The sequence below is a fragment of the Mus musculus genome, chromosome 10, assembly GCF_000001635.26.
Source record: "Mus musculus strain C57BL/6J chromosome 10, GRCm38.p6 C57BL/6J".
NCBI lineage: Eukaryota > Metazoa > Chordata > Mammalia > Rodentia > Muridae > Mus > Mus musculus.
Window position 1 is genome coordinate 3,254,514 of NC_000076.6, and position 18,208 is coordinate 3,272,721.

The 18,208-nt window shown below is 43.2% G+C and overlaps 1 protein-coding gene, 1 long non-coding RNA gene and 1 pseudogene across 6 annotated transcripts in view; 1 reads left to right on the forward strand and 2 right to left on the reverse strand.

Annotated features, from left to right (window-relative positions):
• Window positions 1-1,688: 1,688 nt before the first annotated feature.
• On the reverse strand, window positions 1,689-13,578 carry H60c (histocompatibility 60c). Of its 4 annotated transcripts, none has more exons than XM_030245225.1 (7): window positions 13,473-13,577; window positions 13,133-13,352; window positions 12,728-12,837; window positions 5,722-5,907; window positions 5,196-5,459; window positions 4,759-4,896; window positions 1,689-3,687 (listed from the first exon to the last, which is right to left on the reverse strand). In XM_030245225.1, exons 2-6 carry the CDS (start codon window positions 13,306-13,308, stop codon window positions 4,793-4,795), a joined length of 840 nt encoding a protein of 279 aa, XP_030101085.1. In that variant the 5' UTR covers window positions 13,309-13,352; window positions 13,473-13,577; the 3' UTR covers window positions 1,689-3,687; window positions 4,759-4,792. The 4 variants fall into 4 exon arrangements, with proteins under 4 accessions (XP_030101085.1, XP_006512548.1, XP_030101086.1 ...); XM_006512485.4 differs by having other exon boundaries at window positions 12,728-12,840; window positions 13,473-13,576; XM_030245226.1 differs by lacking the exon at window positions 4,759-4,896 and having other exon boundaries at window positions 12,728-12,840; window positions 13,473-13,578.
• Window positions 13,185-18,208, forward strand: part of Gm29826 — a 97,712-nt gene continuing 92,688 nt past the window's right edge. Inside the window, exon 1 of one of the 2 annotated variants that reach the window (XR_380036.3) lies at window positions 13,185-13,608. This is a non-coding gene — a long non-coding RNA (predicted gene, 29826). The remainder of the gene's footprint in view (window positions 13,609-18,208) is intronic. The other variant, XR_003948982.1, reaches the window with a different exon arrangement.
• Window positions 13,817-14,258, reverse strand: Gm16514 (predicted gene, Gm16514; annotated as a pseudogene).

The following is an 18,208-nucleotide window of genomic DNA, read 5'->3' on the forward strand; positions in this document are numbered from 1 at the left end:
CCCATACCTTCTCCGGTATGAATTTCCTTTATCCTTTATTTTATGGAGCTCCGAACCAGCAGCGTCTCTTCCAAAAATCCTTTGCCGTTTCTCAGTCCCACGTTGGTTCGCCAATTGTTGTGGCCGGCCAGCAGACCACAACCTGGGTTCTAGCCTGGAAAGGCATTTTGGAAACCTGGAAGAGAAGAGGGGCTAGGTGGCGAGAGAAAGGAATGTAGCCAAGACAATTACTCTGATCAAGGCTCAAATTTTATTGTTGGGACACTAGTTATGAAGGAAGGGGGAGGGGACCCGATTCCCGCCGAATAATCTCTGGTCCAGTAGAAAGGTGCACGTGTGTGGCTCCGCAGGTTCCAGCAGTGGGCGTGGCAGAACGAATGAGCAGGAAGCTCCACCCCTGAGCAAGCAGGTTTCAGGCTGGGGGAGGGGAGACTACATGTGTGTGTGTGTGTGTGTGTGTATATATATATATATATATATACATATATATATATATTATATGTGTGTGTGTGTGTGTGTGTGTGTGTGTGTGTATAGTAATAGCACACACACATAAAATTAAAAGAAATTCTAGCCTTGGATGTGGGGCTAAATATATGATAACCTGAATTTGTTGATTTGGGGAGGAATAGGTGTGGAAGACTTTGGAAATTTGGGCTGGAAACACTACTTAATACTCTTAGAGAAGAGGGACTTGTTGGAGATATAGATTTAGGGCTGAGTGTTCCAAGGTCTTGCACTCTCTGCATAAGGTTTGACAGTGGGCCTCTAAATTCAAACAAGACATTTCTAAACACGGTGTTTTTGTTCATTGAGCTTGTCATGCCTGTATTCATGTATTTTGACCATATGCATGGCCCCCACTTTCCCCTCACTCCTTCCAGACCAACTCTTACCACTCCAACTTTCTGTCTCTATAAAAAATATTTTATGAACTGGAGAGATGGTACAGTGGTTAAGATCATTGGGTGCTCTTCCAGATGACCTGGGTTTAATTCTCAGCACTGACATTGTGGCTCACAAATGTCTTTGACTCCAGTTCTCGGGGCTCAGATGTCTCTCTGGCTTTTGCCAGCTTTGCATGACATGGTGCTCATATATGTGTGCACCATAAACTGATAATAAAAATAAACATTGAAGATGACAATAAATCTTTAAGCTAATGAAGGAAAACTTACTATTGTAAAACCTGGATAGGACGTTCCTTCTTCATGATGGCTCCTAAGCCTTGGGGGCAGGGCATATGATATAGATGTCCCATTTGTATTCTGCAGACACACATTCTCTGCACTTTGACCCCAACCACACACTTGTTTCTTTCTTCCTTCCTTTCTTTCTTCCTTCCTTTCTTTCTTTCTTTCTTTCTTTCTTTCTTTCTTTCTTTGTTTCATCTTTTCAAGACAAGGTTTCTATGTATACACCTGCCTGTGCTGGAACTCTCTGTGTAGATCAGAGAGGTTCCCACTAATTCAGAGATCTGCCTATCTCTGCCTCCAGAATGCTGGAATTAAAGGCATAATCCATCAAGCCCATCCAACAACACATCCCTAATCAACATATGCGAAATAAAAAAAGGGCCATGAATAAATAATGATATGCAACCAAATGTAAAGCAAGAAAGTTGGAATAGGTCTCAGCAAGAATTAAATATGGAATAGAAATGATAAAGAAATTCAATGGAAACAAAATTTTTTCAAAAGTTTACTGAACTTCATAGACAATTGCATAGTCTGACTAAAGAACACAAAATATACTAAAACTGTGTAATCACAAATCAAAGAGAAGCCCCACAAATCTTGTAAGGTAATATAATTACAATAGAATACTCTGAAAATATTATGAAAATTTCAAGTACACATTGTATAATACAGACAGCACCCATTCGCAGGAACCTGAACACCTGAAAACCAATCACCTGAAGAAAGTTAGCAAACGTCTAAAGAGAGAGAGATCCATTTAAAGATACAAGTCAGCAGTTAGACATCCAGAGCCAGCGGTAAGAGCCTTCTAGTAAGGAAACTGCAGAAAGGACATTGCTGTTCTAGGGGAATTCAGCCAAGAAGAATGCTCCGATGTTTTTTAGATTAATTACTTTATTTCCTGTTTGCAGTCTCCCTTCCGTGCTTCCTCCACTACCTAACTCCCCGAACAATGGTATTTAAGCCAATAGAAACTCTTTATTAGCTGGCCCTGATTATTCTAAATTTTTGGCGTTCCAGTATAGAATGGAGCTTTAACCAGGGAGATCTTTTAAGCACAAAAACCATTCTGGGTTGATATACTTCAGTTGCCAGGAAGTTAGTCAGAAGCAGAACTACAAAAGCCAAAGAGCAAAGTTGTTGCAATTAGAGACATCTCAGAACCATGGACTTTGGTGGATGAGGTCTTTGTTTTCATTTTGGCTGTAGGTGATGTCTGTGTGCTGAGTTTTACAGCCTGAATAACACTTCCACAATGGAGTCAGTTGTGCTAAGGTCTGGGGACCTGATGTAGTTACCATTTACTTCTACTAAACAAACACTCCTCAATTTCTGTTTCCTAGGCTTAGATCCCTTTAGTGATTCCTCAGATACATAATAATACCCATCAACTCAGTGCCACTAAAGTTCACAAATTAATAGGGAGCACCCATTCTCAGAAACATGACCGTCTGTGTGAAAAAGACAATTTTAAATCTCTAATACTTGAGTAGCACACCATTAGAGCTTAAAATCCTGTGATCACTCAGGCATGGTGACACACGTCTTTAAGCTTAATGCTGGCAAGGTGTTTTTCTGTGAGGTCCAGGCCAGCCTTGTCTACAGAGTGAGACCTTGCTTCAAAAAACACAGTATTTCAACAGTGAACAAACACTCTACAATCTCCACGTTTTTAGGATGTGTGAGTGCTAGTGCACTTGTGCAAAAGTGCCTATGCCGAGGTCAGAGAGAACAATCGTGAGTTCACTCTCCTGTACCACAGCTTCTGTATGTGCACAAAGAAGATGCTCTCAGCACAGGGGAAAGCAACACTGACCCAGAACCTGCATCAGAGGGTGTGGACTCAGTAGTGACAGCTGCCCAGGACCTTCCAGATTTCACTGCCAGATTGCCACTGCAGGGGCAACCAGCCTGTCGGACAGAGCAGGTTCCAAGTTCTCTGCTGCACCAGTGTACATGTGGCCATGGCTGGGCTACTTAGTGCTTATCACACAAACTAACCTATAATAGTAATAATAATAAAAACTTTCACCTTATGTTATAAAGTAGTTTTTTTTCTATCATATATAGTCATATAAAATGGCGCATATATCTATTTTTCATTGATGGTATAGAGAACATTGCCTTGTGCAGGCTTCTCCTAGACAGTCTCAGAATTACATAGACACTGATGGATTATACAGGAGTAAAGACTTCACACTCCCACTAAAGAGATTTGATTATTCTGTTCTTGTTGTTTTTTTTATGGTTGGTATGGATACATAAATATATTTTTTCCAAATCTCTAGATCAAGTAATTGCATGTTATGGACAAATCACCCAGAGAAAAAGGAACCTGTGATTAGCAAGGGCCACAGTGCCTAGCACACAGTGGAAAGGCCTTGAAATACTATGTCTGTAGCATGATGAGTCATATGTTGAGGATGACGAAAAGGGGCAGTGGCTGCACCCGATGAATTGTCACGACTTTCTCTGGAGCATCTTCACCCTACAGCAAGGAAACACATCGTATAAAGGGTCTGAGGACAGCCTGGGTCACCTGTACCAGTCATCAGTACTCCTAAACCCACTCGCTGAGGGTCATTCCCTCCTCCCATCATTCCTGGGCTTTACATCCCTGGAGCCTGTACTGTCTTCTTCCCTCCTTCCCCGCATCCCAGAGTCAGCCTCAGGCCCTGCTGCAGAGCATGGAGGTTCAGGTTAATGGACTGATGAACAGCTCTGCTCCCTGACTCAGATTAAGTGAGGGGTTGGAGGAGCTTGAAGGATCCCTATCCAGAGTGGAGCCTGGGACCTGTTTGTCCAGGCCTTGAGTGGGGATCTAGACATCTTCCCCCTTCATTCTAAAACTCTCAACATCTGAGAGTAGCTCCCAGCTGTGGGGGTGACTGTCCCTGCCCCGCCTTAGCCATCAGGGCAGTTCAGGTGGGAGCAATGGACTCCAGGAGCAGCTCAGTCCACCTGTCTCCAGTGGGAACACTGCTCCAGCTGCTGCTGCATTGTTTGTTTCTGTGTTATGTTCATGAGTGTCAGCTGCGTGTCTGCAAGGTGGCTGTGTGAATGCCTCTGTCTCTGGAGAAGAAGGGGTTGGACCTCCTCGACCTGTAGTGCTTGTGAGTTTGGAATAAAATATGGGTCAGCAAGTGGGCTTGTCAGTGGGTATCTCCCTATTCTTTAATCTTCTCTCTTTTTTTATTCTTCTGTGAGTTGGAATCCTCTTCCCTTTACAGATTAAGAAGAATAACCATGTTCTTCTAATGTGTTCCTGCAGCCCCCACATCTGCAGCATGGCATGCTCCTAACTAGGAACCTGCTCTGACCAGACACCTGCTGTGTTCCCTTGGCATTTCCACTGGTCTTTATCATGTTCCTCTCCTATCAAGACTGAACATGCACAAGCTATTGCTAGCAGGTGACCTGACCTGAATCTCCTGCCTCCTTTCTCAGGAAGAATCTGCAGCTGAGCGACAGGAGCAGGACTCCTGGAACTCACTCACTCCTGCTTCCTCAGTCCTCACCCATCTGTCCCTTACTCCACTTCCAAAATTGTCCCCAGTACCTGTCTCTGTCAAGAATTCTCCTTAGAAAACACGCTAGAGGATGTAGATGAGCAATATCATTATCAACCCATCAAAGGGGCTGGACTTGCATGCCATGGATCGAGGCTGGTCCACATGTGCAGCAGTGGTTGGCAAGGCTAAAATGAAGACATAAGTTGAGGCTTAAACCAGACCTCAAATCTGAACAAATCTCCTCAGCTTCTGGGTCCTTGGGTAATTCAGCAGCACACAGAAATCCACCCCTTTTGCTGTGCAACAGCTAGTGTGTGAGATGACCTTACAGAGTTTATTTCACTATCACGAAAGCAAAGGTGAAGATTTCCATTATGTACACATGCTCACATTCAAATGAGGAAGTCATCAGAATTTTCAAGAGCACTCCCATGTCTTTTCCACCCTGTGAGTGTTCCTTGTGAAAATCTGCCTAACCACTTACTTGGCATTTCTCTAAAGTGTGGCGACGATTTGTTGAGGCAGCAACTGAAATCTACCATGAGGACATTCCTGATATCTTTTTCTAGGTTCTTGTTCTTCCACTGCTCCATGGCACTGCTGTTATCAGAATGACTTTCTCTCCAGGTCTTATTAAGTGGATAAACGTAGATGCTATGCTGTTCATCAGTGTTGATGTCCCAGAATCCATCAATGAATTCTCCTTGATAATACTGAGATCTTGTTGTGACATTCAAGGCATCATTACCTACAAATGACACACAACATCATCTTCTAACCTTTATAGAACCATCACTCCCCCAATGGTCCAGGCTTTCTCTGCACACTTGGGACCTGTAATCTTCCCTCCCTGGATTGCCATTGCTTACACAATCCATACCATTAAGTTCCAGGTAGGGAAAATATTCATCTCTTTTATGCAAATAATTCAGCAGCCCCTTCCTTCACGAGCTCTTCTCTTGCTCTCTCTCATTCATCATGTCTACCTTTGCATTCTGTCCCATACTTACCTGATTGCAGGCTCCACATTACTTCTGAAATATCTGTCAGGCTTTGGTATAAAGCAGGACACAGCATAGTGGCATTTCCCTCATGGTTTTCATCACCAAAATCAAGGAAAGTCTTTCCATTCACTGAGCACAGTCCTTGTAGAGTACGATACTTGACAGTGAGTTTGCAATTTAGGGCATATGTGCCTATGATAGAAACATGCAAGTGAGGTCCAAAGTGGGAGCAAGGGTCCAGAGGAGTCATGGGTTTCTAGCACTCAGAATCCCTCTGACAGGAGAAGGGTTAGGAAGAGTAAACTTTAATCAAGAAGTCCACCACCTTCTGGAACCTTCATTCTGTGCCATCTTTGATTGTCTTAGGTTAGTAGGACTCCACAGGTACACATGCTATCCCCAGGTAGCTTCATCTTACAAGTACTTTTATTGATGAATATCAATTTCTGAAGTATAAAGTATGTCAGTTAGCATCCATATTCCTGGGGATGAAAATCTAGCTGACCACAGGGGAAAGGAGGCATCATGAAACACATGGTAAATTCAACATGGAGCCTGTTGTTTAGGAAAGATCCTGGAGTAAGGCTGCAGCTGGGCATGGAAAGGGAGCTGCCAGCTGTGAGCTCAGTGCTCATCTTTGCTCCCACTGTACCCTTTACACAACACTGCTGGGCATCAGATCTCAGGTTCTCCTACCCTAAACCACACACCTAATGCATTCTCAGGGAGAGATCTCTGTCTGTGGCCTGGTTGAAACCCCAATCTCTCTCTCCTTCTTTGGGTCCTTGTTTCCCAGCACATTTACGGCTCCTGGTCACCCAGACTTTCATTAACAGCTAAAGAGGACTCAATACCATGGAGCTATCCTCTTTAGCAGAATGCACAGAGAAGCAAGCAAGACCTAGAGATGTGTGTGCACACTTATTGTCCCGTGTTTGTGTGAGCATTGGAATCTAAAATTAAATATTTTTTTATAAAAGTAACATCTAACAAATTTGCATTGTAGTTACACTAAAAACTGCAAATGGGGTGCTAAAACAAAACAAAGACAAAAACAAAACCTCTTTCCCTTTCTCTCCCTAAGATTTTACGTGTCAAGTACAGTGACATAGGTGTGGGGACCTCTTTCCTGTTCCCTTCAACCAGCTTCCAGCTTCCCCTTCCTTTTCCCTCTCTGCCACTTCCACCTGTTTTCTTCCTGTCTTCATTTTCCCCTACTCTACTATTTTTTCTTATTTTGCCTCAGCAAAAGTAGAAGAACTTGGCAGCTCTGGTCTTGTGGCTCTGGCTCTAGAGTCAAGGATACAAGAAAGGGGTTATGGAATTTCCATGCTTAGCTAAGTAAGCTGTGGGGACCAGGCCTGTGTCAGGGGTGTCCATGCATGGAGACTCAGGGAGACCCTGGCGTGAAGCTCTGAAGGAGAAGGCTGGATTTCATTGAGAACCCAAAATTTTGGAGATGCCACAGTCTAGGGCTACCTGACAGTGAGATCTGCTAACTGGTAGATCCAGCATCAGGGACAGAAGTCTGTTGCAGTCAGCAAAGCTGAAAGGATTTGGAGAACTGGAGAGTACTTTGACATCAGACATGGAGATGCAGGGTTTGAAGTTTAATCTGCTGCTCATTCATCTTGTCTGGGCCTGGCATTTCCTCACTGTGCTCCATTTTCTCCCTTTCAGTAAGATAATGCTTATTCTGTGCCATATGTCGCAGGTTTGGGCTCTGGGAGAGATCAGCCTCTACTCCTGTACTATCAGATAGGGCATCAGGCTCAGGGACACATCATAAGGTGAGTTCTTTTCCCCAGGTTATTAGATGGACAAGTCACATTCAGATAAGATATTTAGAAATGAGAGGGAATTGCTGCAGAGACATAACAAGCCACTATGTTTTGAGAGCAGAAAGAGACAAGCACTTTTGCCTGAGTATCCTCTTTTCCCCAGATGATTGTAAATCTTATCTCATCTTGAGGAAGTGACTGTGGCCAGTTCTCAAGTTAGCAGCCACCTCTTCCTCATCAAGCACCTCGGGCTTCAAGGGGGTGTCCTCTTTGTTCTATGGGATCCACGGAATGCATTGGACAGCCATGGAGAGATCAAGACGTCTTAAATCCAGGACCTCCTCCAGCCATTTCTACCTGACCCAGAAGTCACTGGCAGCTTAGAATCCACTGCTGCCTGGGAAAGATGCAGCTTTCACAGTACTCTTGAAGACACTCTGGGGGGAATGGGCACCTATACATGGGAAACACCCTAATCTGGGTTAGAGGACAAATCTGCTACTCAGTCATCAGCTTGTTGCTTTCTGTTGCTGTCACACCAAATGCAGAATTGAGTATTTGATGCAGAGAGATATACAGTGAAGCTTGTCGAATTGCATTTTAAAATGTAGTATCTTCCATTTAGAAAATAAGGAACCCACTCCTGACTAATGAACACCATTTTCTAATGCCATCTCCATAGAAGGTAGACTACATGGGCCTGGAAGCAAGGGCAGAATTTCTATAGGTCTCCACTCAGTACCATTGCCAGAGTCCTCCACAGAGGACAAGGCTTTCCAGCCTCTGATTAGCTGAGGTGTCTTCAGGAATGAGCACAGACTGCCCCTGTTGGGGTAAAAGGCATTCTGGGGAAGGGAAAGTGGGGAAGGCTAGTTGGGCAGGGAAGGGAGCTGAGCAGGCTAGTGGCTGATGAGCCATGTGATCACTGAAGCTGAACCTGATGTCACACACCTGTAATCCCAGATCTCTGACTCCTGATCTTCCTGGATTTTAGGTTTCCCTCATTTCAGCCCATGGGTCAGGTATCACCCTGAACAGTGTAAGGTTACACTGTGGTGTGAGGCAGGTTCTGAATCAGCAGAGCAGCTCGGTCTCTTGTCTATGTGTCTTTGGTAGGGCGAATGACTTTTATTTACATGCCTAAATGGTTTAACTTGATAGGGAAAATTATATGTTTCTAATTCCTTTGCTAAAGGCTTGTTTACTCATTTGATTTCTTTAACAAATGGAATTCTGCCATAAAAATGCTATGTCAGCTTGTAGGTGGATATGTTTCTGTCCTCTACAATACCAGTATTTATTGAGAAATAATGAAATTGCAGGATACATCTGTTTTATTGGTTTCAATCTGCCAAGGACTTCCAATTACCTTTGATAGGTGGCTAATGGCAAATATGGGTTCTTTATTCCAATAGTGATTACTAGTTTTAACTCCCAGATTTTTTGTTTGGTTTTGATTTTTCAAGACAAGGTTTCTCAGTGTAGCCTTGACTGTCCTGGAGCTCACTCTGTAAACCAGACTGGCCAAAAACTCAGAAATCCACATGCCTCTGTCTCCATGTGCTGGAATTAAAGGTGTGTGATACAACTTCCTGCCAGGTCTCAGATTATGCATATATATATATATATATATACATATACATATATACATATATATATATACATATATATGTAGGTTTGCATGCATGTGTATTTGCATGTATGTGGTGTATATATGTATGTATGTGATATGTGTGTATGCATTATGTGGTATATATGTGTGTGTGTGTATGTGGTGTATATGTATGCATGAATGGTGGTGTGTGTGTGTGTGTATGCACAGGTATGTGGTGTTTGTCTTTGTGTATGTGTGTGTGCACATACACATGATGTATGTGTGTAGGTCATAGAATGACCAGAGAAAGATTAAGGTGTCCACAGCATAAAAAGATCACTAAAACAAAAGTAGAGTTGATGCAGACGCAGTTGGCCAGGTGCAGAGCTATCGGCTAACGGGGCTTGGCCAGGCTCAGAATTGAATGGTACTGCAGAAGATGAAGTGCAGGATCATGGGACTAGGGAGATGAGGTGAAGGACAGGTCAGTTTGAATAGACAGCATGGATAGGAATTGAAGCACATGTTAACAGTAGTCACTGAGGTAAAGCTCAGGGGACCATCAAGACTTCCCTGCTTGGTGGCCTCTTGATACACACATCAGAGTCTGTTGGCAGATTGGTGGTGGTTGGCAGAGTTAGGTGTGTTTTTTTTATGGGTCCAGGTGAGTGTGTTGCACCCTTTTTCAGTTGGGAATATTATATCTGTTATTTCCAGTATGGTTTTGATATGCCCTCATGCTTTTGTGTCCAATTAATTTTTGATAATAGTTATAAATGATACATTTTCACTTTTAAAATTACTGATTTATCTGTCTTTGCCTCAATGGTGGTGCTGGACAGAGGGTATATCTATTTGTAGAGGAGATGGTGTCGAGTCATCAACTTGTTGCTTGTAAAATGGAATCACCTCGGGCAAGATCCAGCCTGAAAGCCATCATTTTACATAATAAGGAGTAACCTAGAGCAGGGCACAGCCTGATCCCTACAAGTCTAAGAGTGAGAACCGGAACAAAGCAAGATGGAGTCACTGATGTCAATGACCTGATATATCTTGATGAAGTGAGACAGGAGGCGTGGAGACTGTCTATTTCACTAATTCATACCATATTTTGTCAGAAATGAAATTGCACAGATTACTAACACTGTCAGAAGCTTTTTCCCCCTTTCTCCCGTTGATGCAGAAGAGATGGGTACTGCCAGAACACAGTCCATGAATGAAACTGTGTGAGGAGAATTCTGAGCTTTTGAGAAACTGGGAAAATAAGCCATGAGCCTTGTAACCTCTGTTCCTCTTAAACCTGGGTTTGTTCTTAGAATGAACTTTCATACCCTTCCCAGGTATAAATAGCAGTGGATTTGCTTCAGAGTACTCTTAACTGCAGAGCGTTTTCTCTCTGTCTCTCTCTGTCTCTGTCTCTCTTTCTCCCCCCCCCTCTCTGTCTCTCTCTCTCTCTGTGTCTCTGTCTGTCTGTCTGTCTGTCTCTGTCTCTGTCTCTGTCTCTGTCTCTGTCTCTCTCTCTCTCTCTCTCTCTCTCTTCCTCTCTTCAGCTCCAGTATTTATAGTCTCAATTTTAGGTTTTGTTATTTTAGCCTCTTGATAAATATTACCAATTGTCCTTCAGAAAAGCATCAATTTCTTTTCGGCTACTTTTTATCATCTTTTGCCAAAACTAAGTCTGTATGAATAGTCTTCATAAACACAGCACAGATGGAATCTTAGGACACAGTTCTAGAATGATATGTCATGTGTTATTAAAATGAAAAGTGACTATTTATATGTGCTGGTCTATGAAGATCTTCAGGGTACATATGAGTAAGTACCTGGGCAATGCTATCCTCTTAGGTTTTGAAAAAGCTAGTGTTTATACATAGACATTCCTGGGTAGGAAATGCTGTACTACCTAAGAAAAATTCACCTGCTCAGGTAAGAAGGTCACATGGGTACATTGTCTCTCTCTGATCTTGACTATAAATGTCATGATTTAATTCCTATTTGACTTTCTTTAATAATGGACTTTAACCTGGATTTATACATCAGGCAAGACTTTCTCTTCCAAGTTGCTTTCAGTCCTAGTGTTTTGTCATAGGAACAGAAATAAAATCAGGCAAATGTGAACAGCATATGATTTATACGACTAATGAGGTAACTGCAGTGTGGGACCAGAAACCAAGGTGATGGGTCATGGCTAACGGAACACAGAGGTCCCAGAGCACAACAGATGATCAGCCAATCAGATGTTGCTATATTTAAATAATTACCAAACTCAAGGATTCGTGATCAGGAAGGAGGCTGCATGTTGTCACTTATGAGAGAGCTGGGATCCTGATTTAGAGAATCAAGCTGGGTGTGGTGGAACATTCCTTACAGGCTGAGCGAGGTGACTGCTCCCACTAGCAGCCAGATTTGATTACTCAGTGATTTATAGCTCAGCCTTGTTTAGAGTCACAGAGTGAAATCTGCCTCAAAACAGACAACAAAAGGGGCAGTGGGTAGCTATGGATGGTCAGGCTCTGGGTGTTCTGATTTGCCGGGTTTTAGGAGGTAGTTGCACCCCAACACTATTGTGGATGCCAGGAAGTGCTTGCTGACAGGAGCCTGGTATGGCTGTCCTCTGAGCGGTTCTGCCACCTGCCTAAGACAGATGCAAATACTCGCAGCCAACCTTTGGACTGAGCCTGGGACCCCAATGGAGGAGTTAGGGGAAGGACTGAAGGAGCAGAAGGGGATTGCAACCCCATAGGGAGAACCACAACATCAACTAACCAGATCCCACAGAGATTCCAGGGACTAAACCACCAACCAGAGTATACAGGGGTGGGTCCTTGGCTCCAGCTGCATATGTAGCAGATGACTGCCTTATCTGGCATCAGTGGGAGGGGAATCCCTTGGTCCTTTGGAGGCTTGTTGCCCCAGTGAAGGAGGATGCTGGAGGGATGAGCCAAGAGTGGGTGGGTGGCTCTTAGAGGCAAAGGGGAGGGGGATAGGATGGAAGGGGGTTGTGGAGGGGAGAATGGGAAGGGGGACAACCCTCGAAATGTAAATAAATAAAATAATTAATAATAAATAAATAAATATTTTTTAAAATGTTATGCAATCGATTTTCTGGGACACGGTTCAGATCCCAAACTGGCTTCCTCCCTGACCACTCAGAAAGTAAAGCTTTCATGTTTTCAGCTTCTGTATCTGAAGTGAATGAGTTTTCTCTGCTTCCACCTGGTAAAGTTCAAGATAAAGTTTAAGTGCAAAGAACCCAGGGACACTGGAGTGATTATAAGGAGAATGAGGAAGACAGTTTGTAGAGTGCACAAAACGTGGAGAGAGGAAGTGCCACTTCCTAGAGGGATCCACCGTGTGCCAATTCAGTCACAACATCTGTTTAGTGATTTCTATCTGCCACCTTAACCTCCCATGATTCCTAGCCTCCCTCATCCCACCCTGCAGTAACTAAATGCTGCCATTCTTCCACCCCTCTCCAAGTGGTGAAACATTGGAGAACAAGACCCAGAAGGAGCCTACAGAAGTGATGGTTGGCTGAGGAAGGGTAGAAGCGGTCCCACAGGGAAGACCAGTCTTAGTCACTTTGGCTTTGAGTCTGCACTCCCTGCATCCCTCCAGTCAGATCCCAGGGACTCACCTGCACTACAGGACTCCAGGATCAAGAGAAGTAGAGCCATAACAAGCAGAGCATTGCCAGCATTGCGAGCATTGCCTTCGATGACTGGAGCCAGCTGAAGGCAGGCGTGACTGCTTTCAAGAGAGAACAAAGGAAGCCTAAGTAACTCAGCGGATGATTGCAGAGCTGTGGGCTGTGCTTTCAAGCATTCCCTCTTTGTCCTTCCTGCTATCTCTGTCCCTAGTCCCATCCTTTCCTTGAACTCTTAGAGGGGAATCACTCCCGGGTCCCTGGGCGCTGCTCACTTTCTGGACCTCGATGATTCTTTCTATCCAGTTCCGACAGTTCACAGAAGTCCTGACTAACCCGGGTCTCCAGGATCCCCTGGTTTTCCCAGGGGCTTGGAGGTCCCTTCCCAGAACTCACCAGTGCCCAGAGACCATCAATATCAGAAGCAGGAACGAACAATAAAATTGATGCCTTCTGCTGGGATCGCTGGCAGGCTGAGGGAGAAACTGGTGGCTGCACCGTGGGGGAGAAATAGGTGTGTCTGTCTCCCCACCCAGCCAGGTGGAGCTTGGAGTGTTTGTGCTCTTCCCCATGCCATTCCTTCCTCCTACCTCCTAGCCCGAAATTGCATAGTCATCTGCAGAAGAAAGACAAGTTCTGGCTTGGTTTATTTTCAGTTTTTTAAAAGCCCAGAAGGTCTCTTCCCAAATACTGCCTAATAAGAAATCAAGACGATTAAAGACAATTGTTACCATACTTTTAGCAGCGCTGTGCATTCCCAGTATACACCGTGACTTGGAAAAGCCAAGACCTTAGGAAAAGTGTTCGTGGAGTCCAGAGTTTTCCTTGGGTGTCATTCCTCAAGTGCCTGGGCGTGGTACCTGCCGACTAAGGTAAGCTGCCAGTCAGCCGACCCTGAGGGATTTGTCTACTTTCTCTTTCTTTCTTTCTTTCTTTCTTTCTTTCTTTCTTTCTTTCTTTCTTTCTTTCTTTCTTTCTTTCTTCCTTTCTTTCTTTCTTTCTTCTCCCTCCCTCCCTCTCTCTCTCTCTCTCTCTCTCTTTCTTTCTTTCTTTCTTTCTTTCTTTCTTTCTTTCTTTCTTTCTACTTTTATTTATTTACTCTCCATTAGTTTAAATCCTGGATGGGTACAGCATCACACGGATTCTGTGTCCAACGGCCTTTGCAGGAAGGTTGCTTCGGAATTTGGCAATAACCATACCGCTGTTTCCGTGGGCCCGAGTTACCTTTCCCCAGATCACTCTGGGTTTGCTTGGTTTGCCTCCAGGAGTCACTGTATTGTTTTTTGCTTTGTACACACAAGCACATCTCTTGCCTAAGAAGAACTCCATTTCATCTCGGGCATAAACTCCTTCAATTTTAAGAAGAGCCGTGTGCGCTCTTTGGTTCCGGAGACCTCGCTTGTAGACAGCAAAAATGACCTTGCACCAAAGCCTTCCAGACATACTTGCTTTTAGAAGTCCTGTTCCCAGCAGGCCTCCACAGGTGCCAAGATGGCGGAAAGAGGAAAGCAATCCCCGCCGCCTATTTTCTTTCTTGAAGACTCACTTCAAGTCCACACCACCTCACTGACAGCTTTTAAATGTATTTTAAGTTTTAGAACGTGAGTTCTGGGGTCTTCACGTTTGCAAGGCAAATACTTTAATAACCAAGCTATCCGCACCCCAGCTTGCAGTGATGGTGGTGGTGGTGGTGATGAGGGAGAGGGTCCCTTTTCTTGAGATTTTCTTTTTAGTGACTTTTGCAACCATGGTGTCCCTACAGTCATTCATGGATTCACCCAGCTATAGGCTAAAGGCTAGTTAAACAACCTCAAGTGACTGTTTGAGGCTGGTGTGGTGACCAGTGAGAGTGAAATAGTAACACCTAGGTATGGACTCTGAGAAGACTCAGGTTTTGGTTGGTGGCCCCTTTCTGTGATCTTTCTCTTCTCCATTCAGGGATTTTTCCATCCATTCAAGTGGCCCTGGTTAGGATAGTGTTCCAGCTTGAATTAGCTGAAACTGGGACCTGTGATGTCACAGAAATCAGAGTTATTACTAAGCTAGTCACTTGTACTACTTATATTCATCTAGGGTCACTTCCATAATTAACCCCAATTAATTCCTCGAGGGAAGAGTATTCACTCCTAGCTATGTGGAAATTGAGCAGGACACATTTTTTAAATGCCACAATTTCATCAAAATGCTTAAACTTTTGAAAGCTGTATCTGTAGCCTGCAACTCATTAAAATCATCTCTAGGGCCAAGTCCATGACCATCTTGAGACTGGTGTGAGATTGGCAGGCAGAGGAAAGCTTAGAGACACATCCCATTCTCATCTGGCTTTCTTTTAAAGCTCTCTAATTCAACCTTCTGCCCTATTCTTGTTCTCCCAGGATCCTGGCTGATTCGAAGGCCTCATGGGCTTGGACTGTCAAGCCCCTTCCTGTCTAGGATGGAGACTTCCCCCTACCCAAGAGATCCCTCGCCTTTAGGGATCTCTGCCAGGGTTAAGCCAGATTCTTGACTTCACCATAGAAAAGAATTTCAGGATGAGCAAGTCTGGAGCAGAGTTGGGCTTAACTAAAAAGAGATTTTAAAGATGAGGGTCAGAAGTGTCTGGGAGGGAAGTCAAGACAGGAAGACCTCTGAGAAGGTGTTGCTACTGTTGCCAGTATACTTTTCCTTTGTTTGACAAATGAACCCAGATGTAGCTCTTGGGTTCATTGGATAGAATCCAAACTGATGAGTAAAAGCCTAAGTCAAAAGAAGAGCAGGGCATGAGATTTTTTTTTTCTTAACTGAAAACAATGATTTAGTCTTGCTTGTGAATCTTAGAAATAACCCTGGAAAGGAATAAAGCTATATTGGAAGGTCACACAAGGTTGTTGCCATTCTAACATCTTTATTTAAAAATATCTTTCTATAAAAGAAATAATGGTAGGCCAGGTGTGGGGGTACACACCTTTCATTTAAACCTTCAGGAGCCTGAGATCGATCTATTGATCTATCTATCTATCTATCTATCTATCTATCTATCTATCTTTTCAGGATTTTTTCTGGCCTAATCCACTAGTTTCTCTATCTAAGAGAGCCATCTGGTATGGTCTGTCTGGACACGAGCCGCCTTTCTATCACAATAGAAAACAACAGAAGTGGCCTAGTGTTCATCCCTGAGCAGGTGAAACTCTGAGAGGAGCTCTGAGAAGAAGCAGCATAGAGAGACAGGGATGAAAATTAGTCTTTGGAAGGGCGAAGAATGTGCTTGAGGCCTCTCAGCAGCTAAGTCATGAATCCCAAGAAGATCACAGTTTGCTGTGAGGGTTGCTAACATAGAAGCACTATGTCTTTCTTTTGTTTTGTTTTCTTTCTTTTCAGTTTTTCAGTAGAGTTTCTCTGTGTAGAACTGAATGGTTCTATGTCTTAACTATTGTGAATACGTCCCCAATAAACATGGATGTGACAGGACTTAGATAATTTGGAATGCTCAGGAGTGGCTTTTTAGTTTCTGATTTCCCCAGTGGTTGGGTCAGTTACAGTTCAACCAGCAGTGTGTAAGTCTTGAGTCACTAGTGTTAGCTATAGTTTGTTTTCTCCGTGAAAACTAATTTGACCAGGGTGATAGCTACTCTAACGAAGTTTTAGTTTGCATTTCCCTGAAGGCTAAAGATGTACAACAGCTGTCTTTCAAATGTTTATTGCTCTTTCTGGTACTTATTTTTGGAATTATCTGTTTAGTTCAATAACCAATTTATTAATTAGAAGGTGCATGCTCGTTTGCATGTGTGTGTGTGTGTGTGTGTGTGTGTGTGAGAGAGAGAGAGAGAGAGAGACAGAGAGAGAGAGAGAGAGAGAGAGAGCGAGAGAGAGAGAGAGAGAGAGAGAGAGAGAGAGATTTATAGGTCTTTATACAGTCAGGCTTCAGCCCCGCCCTCCATCCCTCACCCCCACCTGAAGTACAGTTGGCAGTGATCCACTGTGCTCTTTGGCCCCCTCTGCATTCTCCTGGGTGTTCCCTCTGCTGGCAGAAGCTTATTCAGTTTGTGCAATCTCATTTTGTCAACCTCGGGGAACATACCTTACGAAATAGTTCTTGTTTCCTGTGGTATGTGAAACTTTTTTCACAAAGTTCTTGTCTGTGCCTAGATCTTGTTCTGCCCTTGTTGTTTTCTGGCAGTTTCTAAGTTTCAGGTGTTATAATAAGGCCTTTGGTCAGATTTTAGCTGTTTTTCGTGCCAGCCCATTTGTGATCACTTAAAATTAAGTTTTAAAAGCTGTGATAAATAAATGTAATGGAAAGACAACTATAAACAAGTAAATTATTGGAATTGAACAGAAACCCAATTTTGAGACACAGTTTCTTCTCTGAACAAAGTTTTCTTATTTGCTAAGAATCATCTACCCCTGTGAACAAATTCAAAATAATCAAGTTCAATGTGAGGGTATTTGACATTGAAGAAAAAAATCATTCTTTAACAAACACTTGAAAACCAAATATCAAACCAGTCAAAAGGCTGACAACCCCCTACCCAGTGCAGAGATTTAAAGTATGATAGTTGATCACATTTTATGGTGTTTGCTTTTAAACCAAAGAACAAGTACCTCATTTGTAAATTTAATAAAAATGTAGCACTTAGTAAGGGCAAATCTTAGACATTTTCAGAGCACAGAAAATTTTCTTACCACAGCGCTAAGATTAGCCCAGAAACAGTAGTAGAAAGTGAAAATGTGATCTCTAACTCTTCAGTGGTTTGTCCAAGAAAATGTTGCTATCTACCAGTTCGTTAACAGTTTTGTATATGTTTAGGTGTTTGGCAAATCAGAACCATGTATTATAGTTGTATGCCTTGCTTTAAGAAAAAAAGAAAATAAAATCTCAACCAATAAAAAATGCTTTACATGAAAAGGGGAGAAGCTACAGTAAATATAGTTCAGATAATATATGAGGAGATAATTTTTCTATTTTATTTATTTATAAATGACAGATATAACCCTTTACAGTATTATTAAATTTTTCCCACAGTCTTGTGAGGGGGGAGTGAGCAGGGAGACAACCTTGTGTAAAATGTACAAACATTTCTCATTGTAACTTTTTTTAAAATTTTACTTTTTTTTTCTTTTTTATTCACTTTACATCCTGATCACAGCCCTCCCCCTCCCTTCTCATACAGTAAATACTATTTGGTATCTATTTTGGCAATAAAAACAGCATGTCTTGTTTGATATACTATGTATTGGTTACATTTCTGGTTGCTATAACAAACTACAAAAGAACGGCAATTTAAGGAAGGAGGAGTTGATTTTGCTGCAGGGGTAGTCACAGGGCAGGAGGCAGCTAGCTGCTGATGTCACACTGGGAGTCTGGAAGGATTGAGCAAGAGTAGGAGAAAGAGGAAAGAGGGATGGAGGAAGGGAGGAAGGGAGGGAGGGAGGGAGGGAGGGAGTAAAGGAGGGAGGGAGGGAGGGAGGGAGGGAGGGAGGGAGTAAAGGAGG